Source organism: Mytilus californianus, unplaced genomic scaffold (genome assembly GCF_021869535.1).
Source record: "Mytilus californianus isolate M0D057914Y unplaced genomic scaffold, xbMytCali1.0.p SCAF_25, whole genome shotgun sequence".
NCBI lineage: Eukaryota > Metazoa > Mollusca > Bivalvia > Mytilida > Mytilidae > Mytilus > Mytilus californianus.
This window is the reverse complement of record NW_026262674.1, coordinates 1,735,164-1,761,387: the sequence shown is the minus strand read 5'-3', so window position 1 is coordinate 1,761,387 and position 26,224 is coordinate 1,735,164. Positions and strand designations below refer to the sequence as shown.

Genomic DNA, 26,224 nt, shown 5'->3' with positions numbered 1-26,224 from the left:
CAACGCCATGGCCAAAAATAAAAAGACAAACAGACAAATAATAGTACACAAGATACAACATAGAAAACTAAAGACTAAGCAACACAAACCCCACAAAAAACTGGGGGTGATCTCAGGTGTTCCGGAAGGGTAAGCAGATCCTGCTCCACATGTGGCACCCGTCGTGTTGCTCATGTTATTACAAATCCGGTAAATCGTCTAATTCGGTAGGTCATATTCGTGGTGAAAAAGGAAGTGGATTGTAATTACGGCATAAGGAACATATCCGATATCATCTGTGAAACGGTTATTCCATAACGGTCAAACAACTCGTGATGGCGTCCGTAAAATTTATGAAGGGCTGATTTCAACTTCACCATTTGGAACTCTTGGTTAAATAGCTTCCTTGTGAGCAGCAATCTTCTATCAAGGAAATCATGATAGGAAATACAAGCCCGGGAATATCTTATCAATTAACTGATAAGTCGTTTGTAGACGAAACGCGCGTCTTGCATACACAATTCTAATCCTTGTATCTATGACGAGTTTAATGAACTATATTTAAAGCCATGCATTCATTGTTTTTAAGACCCCACTGGTTGACTTTGATTTAGAATATTGTCAAATTTATATCAGCAATTAACCAAGATGGGTTTTCGTTGTTTTCGTGTTAGCCATTATTGACTGCATATTTTTATTAGCCCTTTGGTATATTCTCTCTCTTTTCTTTAAAGAGAAGGAAAGGTATTAAGAAGTAAAATTATAAAAAATACAGAACTCCAAGGAAAATTCAAAATTGAAAGTCCCTTAACAAATGGCAATATCAAAAGTTCAAACTCATCAAACGAACGGAAAACAACTGTCATATTCCTAACTTCATGAGCTTGATACATGCATTTCCTTATGTAGGAAATGGTGGATTAAACCTGGTTTTATAGCTAGCTTAATCTCTCACTTGTATGACAGTCGCATAAAATTCCATTATACTGACAACAATGTGTGAGCAAAACAAACAGACATAATAAGTAAAAAAGTAAAAATTGGGTTCCAGCAGTAAACATTGTGTTGTAATCTTTATCACTACAAAAACAAACAACTATGCCAACAAAGAAAAACAAAATGGCATGTAGACACTATATAGACAAAGCACATATTAAGCAAAAATGAAAGTCAAGAATACAAAAAATGACCATAGCACAGTAACACAATGGCGGGGTGAATAAATACCGAGCCACGCCAAAAAAATATTAGTATACCTTGTGAACTACAATATTGTTTAAAAAAGGTTAAACAAAAGACAGATAATTACCGTATGATCCATCTTTAGTTGATCTATAAGTTTTTCCCAATTGTCTTTTGGGTAATTTACTCTATAGAATCCATACTGTTTTATATTACCTATAAACCAGTCATTACCACTTATGTTTCCTGATAGTAAAACTGAAAGTAAAATTATTTGATCAATCGATAAACACGATTTTTATCTACCTCAAATTTACAAAAGAAAGGACTTTCTCTAATTTTCATGATTTTTTTTTACATTTCTCGATCGGTGTGAGTAAAATATTTCTCATCTCTAGAGAAAATTTTGTTCTCGGCAAATGATTGGTCGAAATTTAATTATGACGTAAAATTTTCTTGGTTTCTTCTGAATTTCCTATTGTGACGTCATGAAAAATGGCGACCATGCCTGATGACGATACATAAAAACAATAAACTGTCTGCAAATCTTTGAAAAGGCAGGATAAACTTTGTTTAGATATCGTCTGAAAATCATTAGAGAAACAGATTCCAGCACTATAACTCTTGTATAACGATATTTCTCCACTCTTAACAGTTAAATTTTAATTATTTCAAAAACTCGGCAAACCTCACGCTTTAAACATTAAAATTTAACTGTCTCCAGTTGAGAAATATCGTAACACACCTGATGTTGTGGTGGAATCTATATTTATCGTTAACTTTCAAACATAAATATGGAGCTAACACATTGACAACACAGCTAACAAGTACATCAAAATATCATATATCTAGGGATCACATACGGTATACCATTATTGGATCACATACGGTATACCCTTATTGGATCACATACGGTATACCATTATTGGATCACATACGGTATACCATTATTGCAAAACACAGTTAACATAGACATCTACGGATCACACACGGTATACCATTATTGGAAAACACAGTAAATATAGACATCTACGGATCACACACGGTATACAATTATTGGAAAACACAGTTAACATAGACATAACGGATCACACACGATATCCCATAATTGGAAAACACAGTTAACAAAGACATCTAGGAATCACATAGTATACCATTATTGGATCACATACGGTATACCATTATTGGAAAATCAAATTAGATGATGTTTGATATTGTAAAATTTAGAATGGAAATGGGGAATGTGTCAAAGAGACAACAACTCGATCAAAGAGCAGAAAACAGCCCAAGGCCACCAGTGGGTCTTCAACACAGTGAGAAAATCCCGCACTCGGAAGCGGTCTTCAGCTGGCCCCTAACATTAATGTATACTAGTTCAGCGAAAATGGACGTCACACTTGACTCCGAGACATGAACCAAAAGTTGAAAAAAACATACAAGACTAACAATGGCCAGAGGTTCCTGACTTGGGACAGGCACAAAAATCCGGCGGGGTTAAACATTTTTTGTGAGATCTCAATCCTCCCCCTATAATTCTAGCAAATCTGTAATAGACAAACACACAGCAATATGCACCATAAAACTCAGTTTAAAAGAAGTCCGAGTCCGCTGTTAGAAAAGGTAACAGAAGTAACTAAGCAAAATGACAATGATCAACATAAATAAAGGAAATATTGTTATTGATTGATTGATTGATTGATTGGTGTTTATCGCCACTTTCCACACTTTTGTGCTATTGTGCTATTTTGTGGCGGTCAGTTTTTATTTGTGGAAGAAGTAGGAGTATTTAGAGAGAACTACCGACCTTCGTTAGGAGAACTGACGATCCTAGTCAATTACGGTTGGAGTCGACTGCACCTGCCACGTGCGGGATTCGAACTCACAACTTCAATGTTGATAAGCTAGTGATACAATAGTTCGACTACTTAGAACACTCGGCCACCGATGCCCCGGATGTATTTTTAGAAAGTGTCAATGACAGATATGTAATATTATAGAGACAAATCCAGAGGTCATCACACGGTCGAATAATTCTTTCTATAAATAAAAAAACTATTCGTCTTTACAGATTTTCAAATGCAATTTGTGATAGACTACTTATCATTGTCTTAGGTAAATCTGTTCATTGAACACAGAAATACAAAAGCCAATTAAATATTTGTCATTTTATGTGCTTTGATCTTAGAGGATTTGTTGAATCCACATTACATGAAAAGACACCATCTATGGTATTTATGACAAGAATAACTTAGACTATTGATATATGATTTTGAATTTCGTTTCTGACGTAATATGCAAATACATCTGTTATACTTACTGTCTGTTCCTTCTTTTCCCATCCAGATTATGTCAGCATCGTTCTGGTTAAAATCTTTATTAGTTTGGGTTGTAAATGTGAAAGGTATTTCCCATTTATATCTGGAAAAGTATTATACCGATATATTTTAAAATTATTGTGGTTGACATAAAGCAGGAATTAGTAGAAGGAAAAGTGGAGTCAATATCAATTGAGTCTTAACTCAACTGTTACATTACAAGTTAACAGAAATATAATTCAAAAACATAGAAAATTAATCTAGATGAAACCGATTTGGAAAGGTACCCGCATTATGGATGACAAGATTAACTGTAAAACCATTTTTATTGCCATTTGAAAACAAGGAAATATATAAAAAAAATATAGGGTTACAGTTGACCACCTTCATCCTTCGGAGAAGTTGCAGCTCGTGTAGACAAAAATACTTGCAATCGGGATTGATAAAAAAACAGTATTTTACTGCGTATTCATCCAACCTTAGAATGTACAAGGACGTTCCTCTGTCGAATGGTTGTCATCCGCATATCTATATGTCCGTTGCAAGAAAATGTTGTAGCTTATTGATAAGAAATACTAACGTTCATAGACATATAAATGTTTATCAGATTAAACACTAAATAAGTCCCGTTCTCTTTTCCTCGAATGTGACTTTATCGAGTTTGTACTTACATGAGCATCAAAACGGGTAAAACACGTGGCGCAGTATCAACTTTCCCCTCTGGAACACCTGCGACTAATCCCGCTCTTGTTGGTGTTCGTTTTGCTCAGTCATTACTTTTTCTTTTCGTCAGTTTTCGTTATTTGACATGGCGTTGAAAAAATTGTCTTCCACTCATGATTTTGAGCGTGCCTTTGGTATCTTCTACCTCTCGGCTAGTTGTTATGTATTGTATTGTATTTTGTTTTTATTTCTTGTTTATTGTTTTGTACACAAAATGACGGTTGGTTTCCGTGTTTGAATTAACTTTAAGTTAGATGTTGGAACCCTTTTATCTTATTATACGATATGGGTTTTTCTCTTTGTTGAATGGCATACGTTGACCTATAGTTGCTACCATCTACGTCATTAAGTCTTTGATTGTTAAATGTCTAATTGACAGCCATACCACATCTTCTAATTTTTCATTACTAAATAAATGAAACTTACCCGAAAGATGAGTTATATGTTCCAGGATCAGTAGCATTTTTATCCCGAAGATATCTTGATTGACTCAGTTTTATGTCATTTCCCATTCTTTCCATGAAAACTGTTGGGTAGTTCATTTGCAACGTCCAGGTGTCCATTATTCTTTTAACATCATGAACCTTTTGTGGCTTACCATCTATTATACTTTGCTAAATGGAAATATAAACCTATTTGTTATTAGCTCTTCATCTACATGTATATATTAAATGCTAATTCAAATCAAAAGAATTTAGAATATTTTGTTTGCAGTTTTGATTTTGTAAATTCGATAGAGTGATTTCCGGACCGACGTTGATATTTCGATAGATTGATTGTCGGATCGACGTTGGTCTTTCCGATAGATTGATTGTCGGACCAAACGATACCTGCTGTACTTCAAATGATACCACTTTTTAGACAGAATCAAATGATACTACAAGCATTACAAGCAGAATCAAATGATACCACAACCATTACAAACAGAATTAAATGATACCACAAGCATTAAAAATAGAATCAATGTTAACTGATTCTAAACTTGACCCTTTGTTGACATAGGTACCAACTGTGCTTCAAATGATATCAGCTGTACTTCAAATGATACCACTTTCTTAAAAGAATCAAATGATACCACAACCATTACAAACAGAATCAAATGATACCACAAGCATTACAAACACAATCAAATGATTCCAAAGGCATTACAAACAGAATCAAATGATACCACAAGCATTACAAACAGAATTAAAGGATACCACAGGCATTACAAACAGAATCAAATGATTCCACAAGCATTACAAACAGAGTCAAATGATACCACAAGCATAACAAGCAGAATCAAATGATACAACAAGCATTACACTCAGAATCAAATGATACCACAACCATTATAAACAGAGTCAGATGATACCACAACCATTACAAACAGAATTAAATGATACCACAAGCATTACAAACAGAATCAAATGATACAACAAGCATTACAAACAGAGTCAAATGATACCACAAGCATTACAAACAGAATCAAATGATACCACAAGCATTACAAACAGAATCAAATTATACCACAGGCATTACACTCAAAATCAAATGATACCACAACCATTACAAACAGAGTCAGATGATACCACAAGCATTACAAGCAGAATCAAATGATACCACAAGCATTACAAACAGAGTCAAATGATACCACAAGCATAACAAGCAGAATCAAATGATACAACAAGCATTACACTCAGAATCAAATGATACCACAACCATTATAAACAGAGTCAGATGATGCCACAACCATTACAAACAGAATTAAATGATACCACAAGCATTACAAACAGAATCAAATGATACAACAAGCATTACAAACAGAATCAAATTATACCACAGGCATTACACTCAAAATCAAATGATACCACAACCATTACAAACAGAGTCAGATGATACCACAAGCATAACAAGCAGAATCAAATGATACAACAAGCATTACACTCAGAATCAAATGATACCACAACCATTATAAACAGAGTCAGATGATACCACAACCATTACAAACAGAATTAAATGATACCACAAGCATTACAAACAGAATCAAATGATACAACAAGCATTACAAACAGAGTCAAATGATACCACAAGCATTACAAACAGAATTAAATGATACCACTAGCATTACAAAGAGAATCAAATGATACCACAAGCATTACACTCAGAATCAAATGATACCACAACCATTATAAACAGAGTCAAATGATACCACAAGCATAACAAGCAGAATCAAATGATACAACAAGCATTACACTCAGAATCAAATGATACCACAACCATTATAAACAGAGTCAGATGATACCACAACCATTACAAACAGAATTAAATGATACCACAAGCATTACAAACAGAATCAAATGATACAACAAGCATTACAAACAGAGTCAAATGATACCACAAGCATAACAAGCAGAATCAAATGATACAACAAGCATTACACTCAGAATCAAATGATACCACAACCATTATAAACAGAGTCAGATGATACCACAACCATTACAAACAGAATTAAATGATACCACAAGCATTACAAACAGAATCAAATGATACAACAAGCATTACAAACAGAGTCAAATGATACCACAAGCATTACAAACAGAATTAAATGATACCACAAGCATTACAAACAGAATTAAATGATACCACTAGCATTACAAAGAGAATCAAATGATACCACAAGCATTACAAACACAATCAAACGATACCACAAACATTACAAATAGAATCAAATGAGACCACAAGCATTAAATATAGAATCAATGTAAACTAATTCTAAACTTGACATAGGTACCAATTGTGCTTCAAATGATACAAATTTCTTAAAAGAATCAAATGATACCACAAGCATTACAAACAAAATCAAATGATACCACAAGCATTACAAACAGAATCAAATTATACCACAGGCATTACACTCAAAATCAAATGATACCACAACCATTACAAACAGAGTCAGATGATACCACAAGCATTACAAGCAGAATCAAATGATACCACAAGCATTACAAACAGAGTCAAATGATACCACAAGCATAACAAGCAGAATCAAATGATACAACAAGCATTACACTCAGAATCAAATGATACCACAACCATTATAAACAGAGTCAGATGATGCCACAACCATTACAAACAGAATTAAATGATACCACAAGCATTACAAACAGAATCAAATGATACAACAAGCATTACAAACAGAGTCAAATGATACCACAAGCATTACAAACAGAATCAAATGATACCACAAGCATTACAAACAGAATCAAATGATACCACAACCATTACAAACAGAATTAAATGATACCACAACCATTACAAACAGAATCAAATGAGACCACAAGCATAACAAGCAGAATTAAATGATACCACAAGCATTACAAACAGGGTCAAATAATACCACAGGCATTACAAGCAGAATCAAATGATACCACAAGCATTACAAACAGGGTCAAATAATACCACAGGCATTACAAACAGAATCAAATGATACCACAAGCATTACAAACAGAATCAAATGATACCACAAGCATTACAAACAGAATCAAATGATTCCACAGGCATTACAAGCAGAATCAAATGATACCACAAGCATTACAAACAGAGTCAAATTATACCACAAGCATTACAAACAGAATCAAATCATACCACAAGCATTACAAGCAGAATCAAATGATACCACAACCATTACAAACAGAGTCAAATTATACCACAAGCATTACAAACAGAGTCAAATAATACCACAAGCATAACAAGCAGAATCAAATGATACCAGAAGCATTACAAGCAGAATCAAATGATACCACAGGCATAACAAACAGAATCAAATGATACCACAAGCATTACAAACAGAATCAAATGATACCACAAGCATTACAAACAGAATCAAATGATACCACAACCATTACAAATAGAAGCTTATGATACCACAACCATTACAAACAGAATCAAATGATACCACAACCATTACAAACAGAATTAAATGATACCACAACCATTACAAATAGAAGCTTATGATACCACAACCATTACAAACAGAATCAAATGATGCCACAACCATTACAAAAAGAAGCTTATGATACCACAACCATTATAAACAGAATCAAATGATACCACAAGCATTACAAGCAGAATCAAATGATACCACAAGCATTACAAATAGAAGCTTATGATACCACAACCATTACAAACAGAATCAAATGATGCCACAACCATTACAAAAAGAAGCTTATGATACCACAACCATTACAAACAGATTCAAATGATACCACAACCATTACAAAAAGAAGCTTATGATACCACAACCATTACAAACAGAATTAAATGATGCCACAACCATTACAAACAGAATCAAATGATTCCACAGGCATTACAAAAAGAAGCTTATGATACCACAATCATTACAAACAGAATTAAATGATACCACATCCATTACAAATAGAAGCTTATGATACCACAACCATTACAAACAGAATCAAATGATACCACAGGCATTACAAATAGAAGCTTATAATACCACAACCATTACAAACAGAATCAAATGATACCACAGGCATTACAAACAGAATCAAATGATACCACAACCATTATAAACAGAATCAAATGATACCACAACCATTACAAGCAGAATTAAATGATACCTTGATCATTACAAACAGAGTCAAATTATACCACAACCATTACAAACAGAATCAAAGGATACCACAACCATTACAAACAGAATCAAATGATACCACAGGCATTACAAGCAGAATCAAATGATACCAGAAGCATTACAAGCAGAATTAAATGATATCACAACCATTACAAACAGAATTAAATGATACCACAGGCATTACAAGCAGAATCAAATGATACCACTAGCATTACAATGAGAATCAAATGATACCACAAGCATTACAAGCAGAATCAAATGATACCAGAAGCATTACAAGCAGAATCAAATGATATCACAACCATTACAAACAGAATTAAATGATACCACAGGCATTACAAGCAGAATCAAATGATACCACAACCATTACACACAGAATCAAATGATACCACATCCATTACAAATAGAAGCTTATGATACCACAACCATTACAAACAGAATCAAATGATACCACAGGCATTACAAATAGAAGCTTATAATACCACAACCATTACAAACAGAATCAAATGATACCACAGGCATTACAAACAGAATCAAATGATACCACAACCATTATAAACAGAATCAAATGATACCACAACCATTACAAGCAGAATTAAATGATACCTTGATCATTACAAACAGAGTCAAATTATACCACAACCATTACAAACAGAATCAAAGGATACCACAACCATTACAAATAGAATCAAATGATACCACAGGCATTACAAGCAGAATCAAATGATACCAGAAGCATTACAAGCAGAATTAAATGATATCACAACCATTACAAACAGAATTAAATGATACCACAGGCATTACAAGCAGAATCAAATGATACCACTAGCATTACAACGAGAATCAAATGATACCACAAGCATTACAAGCAGAATCAAATGATACCAGAAGCATTACAAGCAGAATCAAATGATATCACAACCATTACAAACAGAATTAAATGATACCACAGGCATTACAAGCAGAATCAAATGATACCACAACCATTACACACAGAATCAAATGATACCACAACCATTACAAACAGAATCAAATGATACAACAAGCATTACATGCAGAGTCAAATGATAGCACAACCATTACAAACAGAATCAAATGATACCACAACCATTACAAACAGAGTCAAATGATACCACAACCATTACAAAAAGAATTAAATGATACCACAACCATTACAAACAGAATCAAATGATACCACAACCATTACAAACAGAATCAAATGATACCACAACCATTACAAACAGAGTCAAATGATACCACAGACATTACAAACAGAATCAAATGATACAACAAGCATTACATGCAGAGTCAAATGATACCACAAGCATTACAAGCAGAATCAAATGATACCACAACCATTACAAACAGAGTCAAATGATACCTCGATCATAACAAACAGAATCAAATGATAACTGATTCTTAGTTTGACCCTTTGTTCTCATAACACTGACTTAACCGACTAGTAATGAAGGTAGAGCAGCATATGCTGCCTTTCCATATCACTTGTGATCCTGGGACTTAGTTGTGCCTTTATTTGCCCCATTACATCCCACCTCTTTACCGACCTTTTTGGTATGCCTCATCATGAATTGTTATCGGCGACATAATGTATAACTTGGCATTCTCTATTATATGTGTAATGATATCGACTGCTGATGTTTGGGCTAATAGATAATAATTGAATGTTTTTAAGTAAGATGAAAGTATTCTAACGATGTTTTGAAGTATCGTGAACAGTGAATGGATGTTTTTCGTAAGCAAAGTTATCACTTACTCTTCCTAAAGCATCCCACAGATCATCACGTGATGCTACACCGTATGCTCTTTCTGTAATATATAGCTAAAAAGGAAAACCAAACACATGTGTTATGCACATTGAATTATGGGATGGTTGGAGGGGAATCTCCTACAGACATGACATTTATCTGTGAGACTTTTCAGTTAGTACAAAAATGTGTTCTATATAAATATTTTATGGAAACATTCTTTTTGACAATAAAAGAAAACATGTTTTCATGGATTCAGTTTAAAAAAAATATATATCAGGAAGGATAACTGAAATAATCAAGGTTTATAAAGGACATGAAATTTATCTACTGAGTTAAAAAATAAATTTTCTGAAAGCACATTATGCTATCTTCGCATACATAGTTTTAAATTCCATCATTTAGTGTTCTTTCTTTTCACATATCAGTGCTTTTCCTATGTTTACTTCCTAACAAATCTGACGGTTTTGAACAACCTGTAGATTAAAGAAAGCTTGTTCATGTCGTTGACCCATACAAATTAATAACGCTTTTGAAAATAGCACGATTGCATGCATTGCATTTTTACAAAGTATGAAAACAATTTTATCGTTCTTAATTTGAACCAGCAAACCTCATCTATCTTTAAGTTTTGATATGCTAACTACTATTTATATGTTTATTTGTTAGATTTAATTCAATGAAAGATAGAAGATTCTATTTAATTAATAAAATGGGTTTTTAAATATACAGATTTAACACCTACTGTAATCATTTTTTTATACTGTATATTGCTTTTGTTCTCTAATGAGAATTATCCATCAGAAACAACTAAATATTTATACTGTAAGAACCAAGTCCAATGACTCTGCAACAGTCATAAAACAAAATAACGATATACATAAATAAACTGCACAAAGTGACGATTTGTCCTATAAAGAAGATAAGGTTTTGGACAACCGTTGTAAATATGTGTTACGGACAGACTGACGAAGACTGACTCTTTAATCTCCATTGTGTCCGAAGCGCTTCGTGGAAATATCGTCATCAAGAAATCTCTAACCTGAACATGTGAAATTTGGGGATGCACAATTCGCATGTAATTCATCCTTTAATTGTTTCGTTTTACAAAATCTATGGTAATTAGATAACAACAAACAAAGTTAATATTTCGAAAATGATTTGAAAAATAACTTTACATCGATAAGTTTGAAATGTTGTTTTGTTTGATTATATACAAGGTAAGAAGATTGTAAGAACTTGATTAAGAACACATGCCACGCCTACTGAACTCGATATCATTATCTTACTACTACTTTAAAAGAGAGGCGAAAGATACCAGAGGGACATTCAAACTCATAAGGCGAAAATAAACTGACAACGCCATGGCTAAAAAAGAAAAATACCAACAGACAAACAATTGTACACAAAACACAACATAGAAAATTAAAGACTGAGCAACACGAACCCCACCAAAAACTGTTGGTTTAAGCTGGTTCTCTAGTCATTTTCATAAATCTTTCTAAATGCATTTCTGTGGAATTAGAATAAAACTGAGGTTTTAATTAAACCAAAGCTGTTTCGGTTCAAATGCGATCAAATTATTAATGAAGAAGGCTTGCAGATAATTTGTCCCCAGCGTACATGATTGACATTATTTCGTTAACATATATCGTGCAATCGGCATACCTCGGATGAATCAGGTGCCATCTTTCTACCGTATCGACCGAAGCACTGAAATCGATGTTTACATTAGAGATTAATTATGCTCACCTGTAGACCTCTTTTGAATGTTTCGTCTCCCAAAAAAAATTGCATCATTCTTATAACAGATCCACCCTAAAAAGCCATTTATTAATATAATTCGTCTCAAACAAGAAATTATGATATTATATTGTATTATTTATTTTTATATTGCATATATATAAACCAAAAAAAGTAAATGTACTTAAAGTCTGAAAAAGACATTACAGATAGGTTTTAGATTTGTATATCCCACTTTGACTTAAAATCATTTCATAACAAATAAAATTTTTAATGCAACTAATTTGTATCGATTAATCTGATTGCACAACGGACCAGTGTAGAATTTTCAAAATAGCACCTGTCTGGAACTGAGAAACGCCAACATTTTGAATTCTTGAATTTATCAATATTTAATTTCTTTTATTGTTAAACAAATTTCGTTTGCAATTTAAACATCTTCGTTCATTTTGGAACTCTTATTCGTGTAAGGTTGAGTTTTCGAAATAAATTGTCATTTACTTTACCTAACTTTTGTCATTGAAGAGTAATTCAATCGTTTCTAAACAATTTAGGAGGTTTTATTCCTTCCGCATTAACTACTCCAGTAAACGAGAGGCAATAGATGATGATGATGGATGGCTGTTTAACGTCCAGCGGAACAAAATGCATATACAGGACGAGAACATGTAAATGTAATATGAATATTTACCCTGCTTTGTACTAGACCGACACGCCGAGCTACATTTTAAACGTGCAAGTTCAGAAGGTAACAGTCTGCGGGAAGAAACTTCAACCTACCCGGAAAAAACTATTCTGACTTCGAGCCGACCAGTCTTTACTCTTACTCCTTAATGCCGCGTTCTAAGCGTAGAAGCAATCACCAATTTTAAAGACTTTAGTTGGCCTCGGACAGGGTTCTAACCAACGAAACTTCCGCAATCGGGACGAACCCGCTACCACGAGACCACTGAGGCGGTTAAGAGGCGAAAGATACCAAAGGTACATTCAAACTCATTAATCAAAAATTGAAAACTGACAATGCCATGGCAAAGGACGAAATACAACCGAAAGACAAACACCAACAACAACCGCTTTTTATGTTTTCTGCAGTATATGTACAGATTTTGTGTCATGAATGGATACCCCATATCCTTTCTTTTCTACTAAACAACAGTATTCACGAACCTCACCAAAATGCAGGGGTGATCTAAGGTGCTCTTGAAGATTATGCAGATCCCGCAAGGATCAGAAAAGAAACGAAAACGTCACTTCAAAAGTTGTTCGGTTGTCAACCTAAATCAATTCGGATTCTCAGCCGACTTGTCTGTAGTTCATTTACAGTGATTACTAGCTTGTCAAGATTGTGTAGGTTGTGAGTTCGAACCCTACTGGTCGAAGGTGTCTTCGACTCTGATATTAATTGACTAGGATTGCCAGTTTCCTGCCGATTGTTGTATCTGGCTTCTTCCAACAATGAAAAACTGGCCGCTTTATGAAACAATAAAAAGTGACGAAAATTGCATTAAACACTGTCAATCAATCAATTGAACTTAATCGATTGATCGTTTCAAAGTCTCAGTTTCTAATCAAGGGATTGTGTAACTGTGCCATTGAAAAATTATTACCAAATATATCAATATGACATTGATGATGGTTTTTGCCATGTTCCCGATTTTAACTATTACAATTACATGTGACTTTTGAATAGAATTACGGTTGATGAACGGATATCAAAACATACGTATACATATCATTAGTATAAAACCTTTATATCCCAAAATAGTGAAGTATCTTTAATCTCAGAGATGGTTACATTTATATTTTTTATACGTACCTTTTCGTAGGAAATACTGTCAAATAGTTGGAAAATTTCATCTGTATTAGAAACAGGAACATATATAGGATGTGAGGAAATTACTCCATCAAAGCTTAAAGCATTATGAACACTTGAGACCACAAAATTGTCGAGCTACAAAATAGATATATAGATATACTTAAACCGATTCTGATTTTCAATTAATCCAAATATTCAATCTGTGATTTAACCAAATTGTTAAAACAACTTTTACACATTGCAAAAGTCATATTTCGAAAAAATATGGACGAAAACCTGATTTTAAACTTTAAATATTTTGTTGTCTGTAAAAAATGCCTTTTATTAATCATTAACATATTAAGGGGTCTATATTATTTTTTGATTGAAATATGTATTATATGTTTGAGACGTTCATTCGAATGGAAACAAATATTGCTTTATCTTTTGGTACATCATTTTTTACATAAAAATTTCTAACATCGATTTCACATCTTCAAACTTTGTATTTCAAGGGGTGATATCTCACTTTTTTTATACAGGCAATAACGGTTAGTTTTTGTGTTTGTTGTGCAGGAAGACGTCGAATCCAATTTTTCATTTTATTCTTTTCTGAAAGCACGTGTTACGAGCTATTTTCTTATATTCATTTTTTTTTATTTATGTATTATCCTTACAAAATCTGACAACTTTGCATAACGTACGGCTTGAAAAAAGTTCTGTGACCCATATTTTTAATTATGTTTTTGAAAACAACATGATATAAACTACATTTTCGCAAAAAATGAATAAATTTAGATGGTATTTAATGAAACCTTTGAGATCTGCCTTAAGCTAAGGACCCTTCATTTTCAAAGTTTCTACGAACGTAAAGTGCTATTTTCTTTTCTAGCAATTGATTATTAATACAGTTGATTGTATCCTCTCAAGACCAATTAAGTTAAAGATTGTCAGGTTAACGATCGATACTCATAAGAGCCTCTTAAACTATATTCTCATCGTTACTTTTTAATACGAAGTAATAGAAAAATAAAATATTATGTCATGAAATAATATTTACAAAGCAAAACCGACTTTGCTGAATTAACTTTCATAACAGACGAATTTGGAATGCCATAGAAAAGTCTTTTTAAGACGTAAGAAGTAATCAAACAATTAAAGCAAACAAGGACCAAAAATAAAAGGGGATTATGAACATTGTCATTAGTTGTCCTTAGCTTTATCGGAATGTTACTACACTCTTTGGTGGCAGTTCTCTGGAACTTGTCTTCATTCGGACTGATCTGTATCTTTACATATGAGATAGACATCTGTCCATTAATTGATGATGTCTGCAAGCTAGACTTAAGTCATTCTTTTTTTTTCATTTTTCGTTGACGCTTACTCGGTTATTTTATTCACTTGTGGCAACTAATGAAATTATTAAATTTGAAGTCTCTATTAAAAGCCATCCAAACTTACACTAACAACATACAACAATAACACCCAAAAACAAGAAAAGACTTGAAATATGATATAGAAACCTGTCTATGTTGAAGTCGAAAATGTGTCCTCTAAATGTCTGTCGGGCTTCTGTGTACTTGCTGAAGTAGTAGCTAGTCGTGGATTGAATTATGTATTGTGTTCAAATAAAAATAACATTTTAATATTCCACGAGTTTTTCTTTGGTCATTTTCAACTACAAAATCCAAAACAGTTCACAAATCGTACAATTCTGCAACAAATTAACTTTGTTTTCGACGTAACCTACATATACTACATATGTACCTACTACATATGTACCTGCATATGTGATAGTAATGATATCATTTGTAATATTACGTTGAAATGTAATATTTACCACCAGCCAGTCTTTTTGTATGAAATCCATTCCAACAAATGCTATATAGTTGGCAAATCCTTCATTTAGCCATATATCGTCCCACCATGAGGGTGTCACTAAGTTCCCAAACCACTACAAAATAAAAATCTAAGTTGTGAATATATGAACAAAAAAAAATGTGGATATTCAGTGGATCGTACAATCAATGAGTGGTTACATATGATTAAACTAAAAACCTGTACGAATGCATGTTTAAAAAAGGAATATGCATATCATTATACATGCAATATTGATGTTTTTATTTAAGATAGCATTATTCGTGTCATTTGTTTATTGTAAGTCCAATGATACAAATCCTATTTCATTATAAGTCAAGTGAGACAAATACTATTTCATTGTAAGTCCAATCAGACAAATACTATGTCATTAAAAGTCAAATGAGACAAATCTTATTTCATTGTAAGTTCAATGAGACAAATCCTATTTCATTGTAAGAAAACATAGGTTATTTGGAAACATTATTTTATTTTTTTTCTGTGTATTAATCATTTGCTAATGGATTATATAGAACACATTAGGATATATTTGTTTTATCAAATCGGTGCAAAACGGTGGTTTTTAATTAAGGGGTCAGTAGTTTACCGATGTTCAAATCAGATGTTCAAATTTCGTAGATCGATTAAAAAGATATAAAGTAAAAATAATGTACAAAAACGGAGGGAATTTCATGCACTCAAAAAGGAGCGAGTCCGGGTGAGTTGGGTTATAATATAAACATGTGGAATAGTTTAACAAGTGTTATAAGATCTCAAAATTAAAAACATTAAATGTGAAAACTAGTTCATTCATTCATAAATTTATGTATTCAAACAAATAAAACAAATCTTAAATGTAGACTTCAACGATAGACGTATCCTTTCGAAACATTTCGAGAAATGAATATAATATGTGATTTATATTGAAAATGATATGAATTGACGGTAGACAACAAAACGAGAGTTAAAAAAAACATGCTTAATTAATTAAATAAAGTGCCTGTCCCAAGTCATGTGTTATCATGAGTTTTAACATTAGTTTTAAGTTTTATCATGATGTATTTGTCCTTTGGCAAATTAGTGCTGATAATAAAAAAAAAATCGAAATTCAAAATAACCGTTAAACAATACACGTTAAATGATGACCAGTTGGAAAATTAAGCTCCTTAGTGTGAAAGCAGACAACGATTGGAATAAGAGATGGTTTGCCATGTTTTAAAAAAGAAAGAATATCAAGATTTATTTTTTACTGACATTGTGTGCCAATTCATGCGAGGTAACCATTGTAACAAACTGTTTAAAATTCTCTGCTGTATCTAGAGGATCGTACAACATGAACGTCTCTCTATAGACTATCAGTCCCCAGTTTTCCATTGCACCAAAAGCAAATGCTGGAACTGCTATCATATCTTGAAAAGAAAAAATCTTAAATAGCAAACACTTATGCAAACGATATAAAACACGTGCCAAAAAAGGTTTCGTTTGAGAAGGGGCAGTAGATTTGCAAACATGAATCCCGTTGCTTACATGTAATATACGTTACTTATTAGAAATACAAAATAAATATCAATTAGTAAAGTTGAATGAAAGTGATATTTTCATGTGTTACATTTCATAATTTTGCAAATAAATTGATAGAAGAAACTGTGTCTCTCCATAATTTGATAAGTTATTTATTATGTTGTATTGTTTTGTTAAAGTATCTACACACATTTCTTTTTGTTTCATTTTGATTGCTAAGCACCCTACAGTATAAACGTTATCCAATTTCACTGAAAAAAAAGTAATATATTATGTACCACAGTTTTTACTAGACGCTATTTTCTAGGGTCAAGGTCTACAAGAAATCCAGTCTACGAGACACAAAAGTTTGTTTTTTAGTCGACCCTTTCTCATGCTCCTAAATGCTTTTTGCTTAGCAAACAAGCAACAAATATTAATTAAAGAATGGAAAAATATATCAGACCATACGTATTACAACAATGGTAAGTGTATTACATTAATATATGTCTAACATATCCTGATCTCAATTCTAATTTTAAAAAAATAAACAAAAGTATTCCAAAGTTTGTAGAATTAGAACTAATGTTTAATGAACTAAATGTGTGTAAGTGTTTCGTTTGGTATTATAGTATGTTGATTAATTAACATGAACGGATATGCATATGTACCTAACCTTATTTAGGAAGCGGACATGGATTCGTATACATATACCTCTTACCTTATTTAGGAAGCGGACATGGATTCGTATACATATACCTCTTACCTTATTTAGGAAGCGGACATGGATTCGTATACATATACCTCTTACCTTATTTAGGAAGCGAAAATGGATTCGTATACATATACCTCTTACCTTATTTAGGAAGCGGACATGGATTCGTATACATATACCTCTTACCTTATTTAGGAAGCGAAAATGGATTCGTATACATGTACCTCTTACCTTATTTAGGAAGCGGACATGGATTCGTATACATATACCTCTTACCTTATTTAGGAAGCGGACATGGATTCGTATACATATACCTCTTACCTTATTTAGGAAGCGGACATGGATTCGTATACATATACCTCTTACCTTATTTAGGAAGCGGACATGGATTCGTATACATATACCTCTTACCTTATTTAGGAAGCGAAAATGGATTCGTATACATATACCTCTTACCTTATTTAGGAAGCGAAAATGGATTCGTATACATATACCTCTTACCTTATTTAGGAAGCGGACATGGATTCGTATACATATACCTCTTACCTTATTTAGGAAGCGGACATGGATTCGTATACATATACCTCTTACCTTATTTAGGAAGCGAAAATGGATTCGTATACATATACCTCTTACCTTATTTAGGAAGCGGACATGGATTCGTATACATATACCTCTTACCTTATTTAGGAAGCGGACATGGATTCGTATACATATACCTCTTACCTTATTTAGGAAGCGGACATGGATTCGTATACATATACCTCTTACCTTATTTAGGAAGCGGACATGGATTCGTATACATATACCTCTTACCTTATTTAGGAAGCGAAAATGGATTCGTATACATATACCTCTTACCTTATTTAGGAAGCGAAAATGGATTCGTATACATATACCTCTTACCTTATTTAGGAAGCGGACATGGATTCGTATACATATACCTCTTACCTTATTTAGGAAGCGGACATGGATTCGTATACATATACCTCTTACCTTATTTAGGAAGCGAAAATGGATTCGTATACATGTACCTCTTACCTTATTTAGGAAGCGGACATGGATTCGTATACATATACCTCTTACCTTATTTAGGAAGCGGACATGGATTCGTATACATATACCTCTTACCTTATTTAGGAAGCGGACATGGATTCGTATACATATACCTCTTACCTTATTTAGGAAGCGGACATGGATTCGTATACATATACCTCTTACCTTATTTAGGAAGCGAAAATGGATTCGTATACATATACCTCTTACCTTATTTAGGAAGCGGACATGGATTCGTATACATATACCTCTTACCTTATTTAGGAAGCGAAAATGGATTCGTATACATATACCTCTTACCTTATTTAGGAAGCGGACATGGATTCGTATACATATACCTCTTACCTTATTTAGGAAGCGAAAATGGATTCGTATACATATACCTCTTACCTTATTTAGGAAGCGGACATGGATTCGTATACATATACCTCTTACCTTATTTAGGAAGCGAAAATGGATTCGTATACATATACCTCTTACCTTATTTAGGAAGCGAAAATGGATTCGTATACATATACCTCTTACCTTATTTAGGAAGCGAAAATGGATTCGTATACATATACCTCTTACCTTGTTTAGGAAGCGAAAATGGATTCGTATACAAATACTAGTTACCTTGTTTAGGAAGCGGACATGGATTCGTATACATTGCCTCTTACCTTATTTAGGAAGCGGTATACCTCTTACCTTGTTTAGGAAGCGAAAATGGATTCGTATACAAATACTAGTTACCTTGTTTAGGAAGCGGACATGGATTCGTATACATATACCTCTTACCTTGTTTAGGAAGCGGTATACCTCTTACCTTATTTAGGAAGCGGTATACCTCTTACCTTGTTTAGGAAGCGGTATACCTCTTACCTTGTTGAAGAAGCGTAAATGGATTCATATACATATACCTCTTACCTTATTTACGAAGCGAAAATTGATTCGTATAAATACACCTCTTACCTTGTTAAGGAAGCGGAAATGGATTTTTATACATATACCTCTTACCTTGTTTCGGAAGCGGAAATGGTGTAGCAAAGTATTCCTCAAAGAAAGTCAGAATTCTGACACCAACGTCTAAAGCGTATGTTGTTTGATCGATTGCTTCTGGACGAGTCCACGCTTTGTACTGATAAAAAAAGACAATTCGATTTGAATGTCATGTGCTATATATAAATAAGATATGTGTATGATTGTCAGTGAGACATCTATCAACCAAGAAAAAAGATTTTACGAACTACATTCCGCATATTATTCATTATATATGCAAAATAAGATACAATTCGAAAGGGACAACTAAGACACTGCTTCAAAAGGGAGTTGAAAGATAGCAAAGGGATATTTAAACTCATAAGTCAAAAACTGACAATGCCATGGCAAAAAAAAAAACGAAAAACGATCAAAAGACAAACAAGAGTATAAAAACACAACAAAGAAATCAAAAGTCTTAGTAACATGAACCGAACCAAATACCGGGGGTGATATCTGGTTTTCCTGAAGTGTAGACAGATCCTGTTCCACATCAAAGCTATAAATAGCACACTAAAAAACCATTCAAACCAACTGCGATAATTGCTCTTATGTCATCATGCAATATAGAACGTATGATCTTGATGATGAGGAATTATATCTATTTTAGTATCTATATTTTCATATATGTCCTACATATTTGCCAACGGTCTTCAAATTTCTTGCATTTAATTCAAAATTGCAAAAAATAACAAAAACCGTATCATCATGAGTTTTAATCACGTATATTGAGATATAAGTAAAAGCTTTACCCAAAAATGGTTTTTGCACAAAATGTCTCAAAACATATATTTGGTATTGATGACTATAGATTGCTGTTCAACGTCTAATGCAAATCAATTGTTTCGTCAGGCCGACAACAAGCTAATGTATATTGCTATTTGAATATGAACCCTGCTAATCGCTTACAATGGGAAATCTAGTGAAAAAGAAAAAAAAATGACCTCTTCTTATGATAAAGTTGAGAAAATCAATAATAAAACAATGCCGGTGACGACACTGATCAAAAGTTATTTCTAAATAACAATTGTACATTTTAAATAAATATTTGTTAAACTGTGTTATTAGAAATATACATGCAAATACACGATGTTTTAAGTTCAGTATTTCTCGATATAATTGCATTGTGAAACTGTAATCTAAAAAATGACAATCTTTGCTGCATATTGATAAAAAAAAAATTAGAAAAAGTCATGTACCTACAAAATCTAAAGATCTTTCGGGTCACCAATTTTTTGAGTGTTTCACAAAGTCCTCAGCATGTTACAATTTCCCAAAATATACTTATTTTTCACATTCTAAGTTTTCGAGAACACCGGTCTGTTCATGTTGCATAAAAATTCAATATAGAAATATTGTCTTTTCATGAATATAACAATATAAAAGTCTGTTTGTGCAGGTTAAAAAAATTAAAGATAAATATTCTTATAAAGAAGCCATCTTATTACTATTTTTTATATAATTTTAAGAAAAGGTCGTCTCGATTTTCGTACATGCATTTGCCATCTTCTCGATCTATTCACATTCAATGTTTACATCGGGATAAGGTCAAAAGTGCCAATCTTTGCTGCATATCAATCCATTCCTTTGGAATTTTTTCCCTGACTTTCTCTGATCTAGCTGCATATATATACGGATAATTAGCATGTTCAAGAGAGGTATACATCCAGTAGAAAAATGAATTGAAGTTGGTACTCCAGGAATTTATTCGCATAGCAACATTTTAAACCAATTTTACACCAAACTCCTTTAGTCTGCTGTACTCGTCGTTTTCTATTTAAGGAGGGAAATGATAACATTAAATGGAAGTTTTGTTTTTATTTCAGCTTATTTCTATTTTTATTATTTACCAGAACGTTTTCCCGTGAATTTTATAATTGATAGCGTCCATGCTAAATTGGGAGAAACATTGAAAAGATCTAGTTTTCAGTGTTTACAGGGGAGGTAATATTTTGTCACTATATTTCCCACACAATTCTAAAAGTGCTATTTTCATTTACTAGCATAACCCGAATAATTCAGTCGTTATATTCCACTGCTCTACGTTGGCTACATAAACGCCTGAAGGCCTTGTCAATAAACAATCGTCAAATAATCATTCGGAACTAGCTCGGGATTTACCCATCTCGATAACATTGAGCTATTAGCTGATTGGCTCTCTCTCACAGAGAGCACCAATCAAAATCCTGGATTCGTGACGCGTTTTTATTGTATAAAGAATTCAGGCCCTCGCGAGTGGGAGAGTCGATCACGGGGAGGGACTGAATTATTCGGGTTATTACTAGCACTAAAATGATACCACCGCTTAGGGATTGTTAGACCCCGAGCGCACATGTATCATTTGCTCAGTATTAAGTGCTTTGAACTCGGTAATGACATGACATCATTTATAACATACGAACATTCATCTTTCGTATATTTAAAATTATTACTAATGTTTAAACATGAGCAGAAATTCAGAAATAAGCATTAGATTTCGCATATTAAATACGGAAATAGATATTGAACAAAAATACGCAGTTCAAAAGTCATTTATGGTTTAAGAACGTTAGATCTTTATCGGACATGGTGTAACTCTCAAATCACAAAAATGTGAGAAGGGACAACGCTAACGAAATCTATCTGAAGATTCCACACCGTTTCTACTTCTATTTCGCTCCGGTTTTTTTTTGCATTTTATGCAGTGTTATGTAGTGGTTTATTTTTTAGAACAGGATCTTCTTACCCTTCCGGAGAACCTGATATCACCCTCGGGTTTAGTTGAGGTTTATATTGCTCAGTCTAAAGATTTATATGTAGTCTTTTGTAGACTGTTGTTTGTGATATATTGATTTTTCGTTTGTTGACATAATTTTGTTGTTCTCTTTTTGACTTAAAAGTTTTAATTTTCCCTTGGATATCTCTGCTTCTTAAAAAAACACATTTAGCAACCTTTAGAGCTAATGTTAAATCAAATCCATCTATCTGTTATATCAACGTTTTCATTTGAATATGTCCACATATAAAATACAATACTTTTTATATATTCAAATTAATGGTTTATTATATATGTCTGTATCTTGGATAAGTTTTGTATAATTTGTTGAAAACAGCTGTTATTAAAACTGAATAATTAAACAAAAATGTCATTTCATGTATTGTTTTTTATATTTCCACTAAACGATGACCGTAAAGCTCAATCTGAGTAGCATTGTCGTAAAATATAACATTTCAATCCATTTTGTAGAGAACATAGCCGTTTACTTGTCGTCTTATAATGTATACACTTTTTTGTTGAAAATCATGGACTAAAGTTCTGGAATTGTTAAAGATAAAGTTAAGCGGATCGAAAACTACCTTAAGTTGTTCCATACATTCTAATTAACCTATTCTCGCAGTTATTTAGTACCATTCGCACTAACAAACGGAAGAACGAATTGATTATTGAACTTTTACAGATATACTTACTAATACATTATTGTCAGTTGTTTCTTCTTTGAATGTAAAATCACAAACAACGAAAGCTAATAAGTAAGTTGACATCAACGGTGTAACTGCATAATGATCTGCCACCCAGTTGTTGTCTCTAAAATAAAAACAGAGCGGATTTGATAAAAAAAAATGTTTTAAACTTATTTATTAAAATATATCAGAATTATTTCTTTAGATCATAGTTATGCCAAGTATGTGTTTTCTTTCATTCCTTTCCAGCTTTTTTTTTCATTGTCGTGTCTTTCCTGTTCCATAAATGTAATATTAAGAATATTTTTAACACGGACAGCCACTTTTAGTTATAATTACTATGATTTTGATACATAGTTCCATAACTCATAATTACTTTGCCTAAAATGTTATATCTTTCAAAATCATTCCTATTTGAAAAATAAAGAAATGTAAACGATATGTGAAAAAAAAAATGTAAACGAAGCTTTTAATAATCTTATCATAATTACCAGGACTGAAATATTGTACGCCAGTCGTGCATTTCGTCTTCAAAGGACTTATCAGTGACGCACGAGTAAAAAAGTGAAAAAGGCCAAATAAAGTACGAAGTTAAAAAACACTGAGGACTCATCAATGATACACAAACTGCATTATAAAAACATAAAAAATATTAAAACAAATACTAAAGAGAGGTAAAAGATACCAAAGGCATATTCAAACAAATACTAAAGAGAGGCGGAAGATACCAAAGGCATATTCGAACACATAGTACTGAAGAGAGGCGGAAGATACCAAAGGCATATTCAAACAAATAGTACTAAAGAGAGGCGGAAGATACCAAAGGCATATTCAAACAAATAATAAAGAGAGGCGGAAGATACCAAAGGCATATTTAAAAAATACAAAAGAGAGGCGGCATAAACCAGAGGGATATTCAAACAAATAATAAAAAGAGGCGGAAGATACCAAAGGGATAGTCAAACAAATACGAAAGAGAGGTTGAAGATACCAAAGGGCTACTCCAACAAATACTAAAGAGAGGCGGAAAATATCAAAGGGATACTCCAACAAATACTAAAGAGAGGAGGAAGATACCAAAGGGTTACTCCAACAAATACTAAAGAGAGGCGGAAGATACCAAAGGGATACTCCAACAAATACTAAAGAGAGGCGGAAGATACCAGAGGGATATTCAAACAAATACGAAAGAGAGGCGGAAGATACCAAAGGGATATTAAAACAAATACTAAAGAGAGGCGGAAGATACCAAAGGGTTACTCCAACAAATACTAAAGAGAGGCGGAAGATACCAAAGGGTTACTCCAACAAATACTAAAGAGAGGCGGAAGATACCAAAGGGATACTCCAACAAATACTAAAGAGAGGCGGTAGACACCAAAGAGATTCAAACTCACAAAAAAAACCGAAAAAGACTAAAAGATACACAACAATTTGCAAAACACAACATAGAATACTAATGAATTAGCAACACGAACCCTTAAAACCCGGCAGGTGATATCAGGTGCTCCGGAAGGGTACGCAGATCCTGCTCCACATGCCCCCCTCCCGCCATTTTGCTCATGTGAGTACGACTTCGGTTATGAGTCTACTTCGGTGATGTCAAATTCAAGTTAAAAGAGGACGGTATTGTGGTTACGACAATTATAAGATATCCGTCGTAATCTGTTAAACAGATATTCAATAACGGCAAACCAACTCGTGATGGCGTCCGTAAATTTTTCAAAGGGATGACTCCAACTTCACCACTTGAAACTTTTGGTTATGTAGCTTCCATGTATGCAGCAACCCACTATCACGGATATCATATAGGAAATGCAAGTTGTTCAATATTTCTCTGAAATTACAGAGCCAGCTGCGACTTAAAGATGTTGATAACGAGAACTTCACAAGACATTAAAATAGCCAGTAAAGCCACGGACCTACTTCTTACATTTTATTCAGCTTTCAGACAGGTTATATTATGTGAATTTCAATCCTGAATTACACTCATATTACGAATAACCCCTGCATTCATGTATTTTCAGTACCAGATACTTGTTGAACAATCACCATGCAGTACAGATTTTTTAGCCTTTTTTCTGTAGTTTTTCTCTCTTATTTTACATGTTTTTTTTATTTATATTTTTTTCGCCTTTTTTAATGACTAATGTCTATTAAGAGCTTGAACTATTGTTGCAAAATCAAGTAAACGTAGTTTAGTCTTACACGTCCATTTTGATCTTAACAGTATCTGAAAAGTCTGAACAATAAATTATCAAATTATGTGCAGTCTTTCAGTCAATTTTCAGACTTATCCCCTGCGATAATTTAGACATTCGCGTGAAGTCAATACAATTCGGTCTTGATGTGCACAGGTAAATAACAACTGCTGAATAGTCTGAACATAGACTGAACAGATCTGAATTGACTGAAGGCAAACTGTCTAAACAGTACTGAATTAACCGACGTTGAGTCTGAAATTAACTGATAGACTGAACACTTTATTGTTCAGTATTTAAA

General features: G+C 33.1%; 1 protein-coding gene across 5 annotated transcripts in view; it reads right to left on the bottom strand.

Annotated features, from left to right (window-relative positions):
* Positions 1-26,224, bottom strand: part of LOC127732499 (aminopeptidase N-like) — an 80,483-nt gene that overhangs the window by 13,909 nt on the left and 40,350 nt on the right. For all 5 annotated transcript variants that reach the window (XM_052241532.1, XM_052241534.1, XM_052241533.1 and 2 more), the window contains 10 exons: positions 23,729-23,846; positions 20,261-20,381; positions 17,248-17,402; positions 15,977-16,090; positions 14,158-14,292; positions 12,351-12,416; positions 10,607-10,672; positions 4,626-4,813; positions 3,479-3,579; positions 1,289-1,419 (listed from right to left, as the gene is read on the bottom strand). In XM_052241532.1, coding sequence (XP_052097492.1) covers positions 1,289-1,419; positions 3,479-3,579; positions 4,626-4,813; positions 10,607-10,672; positions 12,351-12,416; positions 14,158-14,292; positions 15,977-16,090; positions 17,248-17,402; positions 20,261-20,381; positions 23,729-23,846 — 1,195 coding nt within the window. The remainder of the gene's footprint in view (positions 1-1,288; positions 1,420-3,478; positions 3,580-4,625; positions 4,814-10,606; positions 10,673-12,350; positions 12,417-14,157; positions 14,293-15,976; positions 16,091-17,247; positions 17,403-20,260; positions 20,382-23,728; positions 23,847-26,224) is intronic.